General features: G+C 57.3%; 1 protein-coding gene across 2 annotated transcripts in view; it reads left to right on the top strand.

Annotated features, from left to right (window-relative positions):
* LOC104999789 (homeobox protein Hox-A7) overlaps positions 1-6,766 on the top strand; it is a 10,608-nt gene extending 3,842 nt beyond the window's left edge. Inside the window, exons 1-4 of one of the 2 annotated variants that reach the window (XM_010855392.1) lie at positions 682-1,242; positions 4,379-4,670; positions 4,916-5,503; positions 6,472-6,766. In XM_010855392.1, the coding sequence (XP_010853694.1) occupies positions 5,125-5,503; positions 6,472-6,719 (627 nt within the window). In that variant the 5' untranslated portion in view covers positions 682-1,242; positions 4,379-4,670; positions 4,916-5,124 and the 3' untranslated portion in view covers positions 6,720-6,766. Of the gene's footprint in view, positions 1-621; positions 648-681; positions 1,243-4,378; positions 4,671-4,915; positions 5,504-6,471 lie in introns of those variants that run through there. The other variant, XM_010855393.1, reaches the window with a different exon arrangement.

Raw genomic sequence — 6,766 nt, 5'->3', positions numbered from 1 at the left:
AATGAGGGCTGTTACCGTTTATGGGGTGTAAAGGGCTGCGGGGGGAACGGCCACAACTTCGGAGGCCCGAGCGCCTTCTAGATGTGGCGGAGGGTTCAGCCTCCTACCCCACTTTTCTTTTCTCGCCTCCCCGCCCCTCGCCCTCGATTTCTGCAAAGTTATCTGTGTTTGGGCGCGGAAAAGGGGAACGGGGACAACGGAGGATGGGGCGTCCGCTCACCCCCACCCCCACCCTGCCGCCAGGTTGGGACGCCCTCTGTTGTTGCAGACAGAGGAAACTTCAAAGAATGGGCAGTGAGGGTGTGCCATAAAGGCCGGGTCTGCGAACTGTCTGGAATTCGGCCCTTAATGGGTTTACAACTGTCCAACCCCAATTAAGATTTTCCACCAAAGCCCTTTCATTTGTTGGCTCTGTCTGCCGCCGATAAACCAGCTGCGGAAACAGCTCTTTTTTTTATGGGCACTGCCCTCTCGGCAGTGTAGATTCCGGGCTCCGTGCAGACCCCCCGGGGATGGGCCCTTGCCCGGCTTGGAAAGTGGTACCCCCGACCCGCGGCGGCTGCTGACGAAGTTCAGGCCGAGGCTGGGCTGCAGTGTCAAGGCACGGCCAGCAGATGGCAGTATGGCTCCACGCAAGAGGCACCGGCGCCGCCATCTCCCGCCGCCGCGACCCTGGGAAGTTCCTAAGATGTCGACTTGATGCAAGCTCTTCTGGAATGGGAGCCCCAGATTTGAACGAACGGCTGTCGTATATTTTCGGTGCCGCTCACGCATGGCCAGAAGCCTCGCTGGGAAACAAAAAAAGCAAGCGGCGGGGTCTCGCCTGATCGGCACAGGTCGCGCCCTCTTCGCTCCGCTCCCCATCCTGGGCAGGGGGCCTAGGGCTGCTGTGCTGCCGCTGTCCCGAGGCTGCGGGGCGGTCGCGGGGACCGATCTAGGGTGACCGTTCCCACCCCGGGACAAGCCTCGGGGCCTCACGACACTCGGAGAACGCGACCGACCGGCGGACAGACACCAGGACTAAGGCCTACAGCCCGTGGACCTGGTGACCCTCCAGAGGGCGCGCAGAGGGCATACACAGTGGCCAAGGGTCCTGTGGCGACCCGAGAGACCCCCCGAAGGCTGCGTCCCGGTGCAGGGAGAGTCAGCACTCGCAGGCGAGCCAGGACCCCGGGACTCGGCCGCCTTAAAAACGTCACGGTACAATCAGGCGGCTGAGAACTGGGCGTAAAGGCATTCTTGGTAATTGTCTAGTGTGGGTCTGGAAGGATGGGGAATCCTGGGACCCGGACCAGAAACTGCTTTGGTTATTCTAAAATACATGATATTTAAAATAATTATATTTACATCCCAGCTCCAGGACAGGAGTTCACGTGGTGAAAGCCGCCCTTGCTTTCTCTCGTCTCCGAATTTCCTGGGTAGTGGAGGCACCAAGGCTACTCTGGCGTCCGTCCCCAGCTTAAGAGGCGAGGAGGGGGAGAGAGGGAACCCCAATCCCATTCGAGCCTACCCTCGACCCTGGGCGGGGGTATATGCCTTAGACCCTAACAGGAGGAGGCCGGGTGCGTTCCTGCGTTTTCGAGGATCAGCCCCGGGTGCAGAATAGTTTCAGAAGGAAAATGCAAAAGCAAACAGGGAACCCCTCCGAAGCACTCCTGAGCCCTGTGAATACGCCACGCGGTGCGTTTATTTGGGTTGTAATAATCTCCGCCAAGCCCACAAAATGTTTACAACCTACATCTCGGCGCTGTACACGCTGTAAAACCCAGTACTGCGTTTTTTTGGCTGACATCTCCTGGGCGTCACTACCCGTGTGTCTCTCTCCCCTCTCTTTTCTGTTTATATACACACGTTGGTATTACAGACACACGCCTTCATTATATTTCCTTACTTAATACATAAAATTTCACAGCCTTTGGTGAAAGAGGTTTTATAGCTTCCCCAAGAGTCGCCCGTGGCCGTGTCTCCAAGCCGCAGATACAAAGCTCGATTTACGTAACTTTAAATAAACGGCGAAGGAGCAGATCGGTGGTTACCGGTCACGGAGGCCCCAGGTAGGTGCAAGCCTGTCGGGAACTCAGAGGCCTCGTGGACTGCCCGGGGTAAGGCCTCTCTTGCCCTTGGCCGGCGGGTGTCTGGGAGGCGCGCAGATGGGACCCCGCGTCCTCCGGAGCGCCTCTGCACTCGTCAGGGATGAGTCGCTGTTCGAGTTGCGATGGAAGACTGAGCATTGGGTGCATAAGAGGCGCGCAACCCGAGCGCGGGGTGCCTGTGGCAACGTTTATAGAAGCAAATCTTCAGCCGCCCGACTCCTGGCAGGCTCCACTCACCGCCCCAGAGCTGGGTTTACCTTCTTAGCTGGATTTCAATATCGAGGACTTTTTGGTAAAGAGAAGCAAGGGAAACACTTTGCTAGGTAGGTAGGACCCCAGCTCCAGGAGAGCCCTAGGAAAAAGTCTTTATCGAAAGACCACTCGGCTGATAAGAAACCCGCCTTCACGTGGCCTGCTTCAGGTTGAGCGTCAACGAGTATTTGTATGAATATTATCACATTTAATCCAGCGCATGTGTCTGTTTGGCCAAATAAATAGAAAACCGGAGGCTCAAGAACACGCGTTTAAAGAGGCCATATTTGAAAGCCTGGTGTTGTCTGGCTTTTACGTTTTAAAACCCCGCTGCTGAAGGCAAGAGAGGAGAGAGAAGCTCAGAAACGAAAGAGAGGTTTCAGCACCCGTGGGGCTCGGCCGGGTTCGCTGACTTGGGCTCAAAAGGACTGAAGTCTTGCTGGCAGTATCTGGATCCTCTTTGGCCCAGGAGGAGGATCAGTGCGTTCTGCCAGGACGGCTTGGACCTACTCCCGACAAAACTCGGGCAGGGATGAGCTTGTGGCACGGACTCCCAGACCCCTTGGCTGGGAACGGGCCCTTTCCTGTGCTCCCAGAAATCGCTCCCCCTCGGTCTGTCGGGTCGCCCCACTAGGGCAGGTTCTACTACAAACGCCATAGCTGTTGGCTGCTCCAGCCCCCGGAGTCTAGACAGACGGCGGCGGCAGAGCCGGTCTTTCTCTTTGCATCTTGCTCTGTGTCACCCGAGGAACAATTTATTGGTCTAAAGCTGTCTAATTCCGCTTCTTTGATCTCCTAGCCTTTTTGTTTGTTTGGTCTTTCTTTAATTTTCTTAGGTTTTTATTTCCTGCCAGAAAGTAATGTTATTTGGAATATTTGTTTTTTTCATTCCTACCAGTCTTACCCCCTCCATTCCCCAACGGGCACACACTGTCACCCTGGTCCTCCATAAAGGGCATCCCTGGATATTGCCACACCATAGCCCCTGCGCCCCCAGGGGGAACCACCAGGCACCCACCTGCTCAGACAGCCCCCACTGCCCCACCTATGCCTCAGGCCGTCCACTAGGCCAGAGCTGGGACTCCGTTTTCATCCAAGCGTGAACCCTCCTGCCACCTTTTGTGCTTCTGGAACCCCCTGAGAGCGTGCGGTGAACGGGATGGCCTGAACCCTCTGAAAGTGATGGGAAGTGCTTTGTACACAAGGAATCAAACTCTATAACTCAGAGGAGAATTTCCGGGGCAATTCCATTGTGAGGTCGGGTTTATGGTGTGCAATCGAGCTGAGCAGTAAAAGGCGTACTGACCCAGCCGCTGGGCTTCCATCGCTGTCTGGGCAGTTTATGAGGCATATAGGGGAAGGGTCGCCCCACCACCCTCTAGGGTGCTCCAACCCTGCCCCAGAGATTGGAGGCTTGGGAAAGTAAGGTCTTAGAGTGGGGGCCCTGGGTGGGAGTGAGTGAGACTACTTTGTGCTTCAGTCTTGGAAAAGTAAAGCTAGTCCTTGGAAAGGTGAAGCTGCCAGAGCTGGGTGGCCTTTTGGAAAAGGTCTGAAAGGGGAGGGGGGTCTCCTCTTTTGTTTGGGGGTCTCCAAAAGAAATGGAGAAACGTAGGGGTTGTGGTCCCCAGGCCCCTGGGGCCTCTCTTCTCTTCAAATTGGCTCTAAAGCATGTTTGGCTCCCAGGCATCCAGGCCCAAGAGAAGGTAAGCCGAGGCCCAGGAATGTCCCCAGTGAAGGTTACCAGAAACCTTATAGTAACATTGGCACCTGGAAAGGTGTGGGCCTGAGGTCCCAACAAGCTGGAGGAAAGAGATTTGGTTCCGTCTGAGCGAAGAGGAACCAAGAGTTGCAGGGAGGACAAAAGAGTGTCCACGCATGTCTTCGGCTGCTAGAGGCCAGCCAGGTGCCCAGGAGAGAACGCACAGAGCCTGACAGGCCAGCGGTGTTCGGGAGGAGGGAGGGAAACCTCACGTTAATAAATCTACTGGCAAATGAGGCTCATTAATAGATAAATATTTCACTGTTTCCTTTAGGCGGATAAACAGTGCGCCGCCGATTAAAGAAAGGAAGCTGGGAGACCTTGACTTTATTCCAACCACATGGTTCCAGTCAGCGGTGGCCTTCTTGCTGCAGCAGAAAGCGACGCTGCGTTGGCCCCATCTGGATCGGCCCCATCTGGATCGGAGTCTAATTCGGCCTCTGGCCCACTGGACTTGGGACGGGGAACGTAGGCAAAGAGTCGATTTGCTCAGAGCTGAAACTTGTCCGCTTGGCCACCGAGTAGAGGGCCGGTACTTGGGAGCGCAGAGACCTTCCCTGGGTTGGGTGAGTGGGCAGAAACGAGGGGCAGGGAGGACCCGCCAGCTTGGTTTAGCGTCCGGGAATAAGCAAGGAAGGGACTGCGCCCGGCCGGTTCCACGCGGCCTCTGCCGGCCAGGGGTCCGGGCTGGCGGCGAGCGGAGCCTCCACGCAGTGCCTTGGGAGTCCTTTTCCCGCGGGATGCGCCAGGCCGGCCGGGCGCGAACAGATTCGTTGGCCACATATTTGAACCTCTTTCCCTTCCATTCTAGGCTGCCGCGGGCCCAGCCGAGCGAGACCACCTGTGAGGGCGGCTGAGATTGGCGGAGGCGGTCATGTGGGCGGTCACGTGCTGCGGCGAGCTCCGTCCAAAAGAAAATGGGGTTTGGTGTAAATCTGGGGGTGTAATGTTATCATATATCACGCTACCTCGTAAAACCGACACTGAAAGCTGCCGGACAACAAATCACAGGTCAAAATTATGAGTTCTTCGTATTATGTGAACGCGCTTTTTAGCAAATATACGGCGGGGGCTTCTCTGTTCCAAAATGCCGAGCCGACTTCTTGCTCCTTTGCGCCCAACTCGCAGAGAAGCGGCTATGGGGCGGCCGCCGGCGCCTTCCCTTCGACTGTACCGGGCTTGTACAATGTCAACAGCCCCCTCTATCAGAACCCCTTCGCGTCTGGCTACGGCCTGGGTGCCGACGCCTACGGCAACCTGCCCTGTGCCTCTTACGACCAAAACATCCCGGGGCTCTGCAGTGACCTCGCCAAAGGCGCCTGCGACAAGGCAGACGAAGGCGCGCTGCACGGCTCGGCCGAGGCCAATTTCCGCATTTACCCCTGGATGCGGTCTTCAGGTAGGCGCAGCCGCTAGGCGGGCCGGGTGGGCGGGCGGACTGGGAGCTGGGAGCGCCGGGCTGGGGGAGCGGAGCGCGGAACGAGGCGGCTGCGAGCCGGCGGCCCCTTGACTCCTGGCGGCGCTGCCTTTCTGGTTTTAATTAGAGCCGAGGCGCCATAGCAAGGAGAGCGCCTAGCATTGTATGTAAATGAGGCTCATAAAACTTTTTATGGCCCAATTAATGGGTTCGATCCTCGTAAATTTATTTAACTCTATTTGCCTTGGAATCTCAACATTAAGTTGGTTTGTTCGCTATTCTCGTATTCTCTTTCTCCCTCCCTTTCTTCTCTCTCCCTCCTCCTTTTCCTTTCAGCCTGGCTTTTCTTCTCAAAAGCAGGGAGAGCCAAACCCTTTTGGGTCCCTTATGCGCCCCTGTGCCAGGGGCCATTTAAAGGCAGGGAGGGACGGATGGGTGGGAGTGGAGACAGAGAGCCCAGTGCCCTAGGAAGGTCTGGGGATGGGGGCGCGGGCTGCTGGGGAGGAAAGGCGCCCTTGGAGTGAGGGCCGCCGGAGAGGGTCTCCCACTTGCCTAGCTAGGCGGGGAAGCGGCTGGCTCGCCTTTGAATGGCAAAAGCGCAGCGTCTCCCACTTGCCCACACTCTATATTTACAATTTGCCTTTGTCAGGGGGAAGCAGGACATTGTGGAAGCCTAGCCGGCTGGAAAGAGCAGTTGTAAAGTTGGGATTCTGCGCCTTCCCCCCTCACAGAGCTGCCTGCGCGTCTGGCACCGCAGTCGGTGTCTTCCGCTAACACTCCCGCTCCTCCCCCAGCTCAGGTTGGGGGCGCAGGGCGGAGGGGGACTCGGACCTGGGTCAGGGCCCGGATTGAGGTGCGCGCTTCTGAATGGCAGCCGGGTTGATGCCCTGGCCTGTGTCCCTGTCGGCTTGTCTGTCCGTGTGTCCATGTGTCCATGTGTCTGCTCGCAGGGCCGGACCGAAAGCGGGGCCGCCAGACCTACACGCGCTACCAGACGCTGGAGCTGGAGAAGGAGTTCCACTTCAACCGCTACCTGACGCGGCGCCGCCGCATCGAAATAGCCAACGCGCTCTGCCTCACCGAGCGCCAGATCAAGATCTGGTTCCAGAACCGCCGCATGAAGTGGAAAAAGGAAAATAAACTCATCAATTCCACACAACCCAGCGGGGAGGACGCTGAGGCAAAGGCAGGCGAATAGACGCCTGGGCAGGACCAGGCCCGCGCCGCAACCTCCCTTGGCTTTGC

This window comes from Bison bison, unplaced genomic scaffold (genome assembly GCF_000754665.1).
Source record: "Bison bison bison isolate TAMUID 2011002044 unplaced genomic scaffold, Bison_UMD1.0 scf7180017864364, whole genome shotgun sequence".
NCBI classification, from domain to species: domain Eukaryota; kingdom Metazoa; phylum Chordata; class Mammalia; order Artiodactyla; family Bovidae; genus Bison; species Bison bison.
This window is presented reverse-complemented; position numbering and strand designations above follow the sequence as displayed.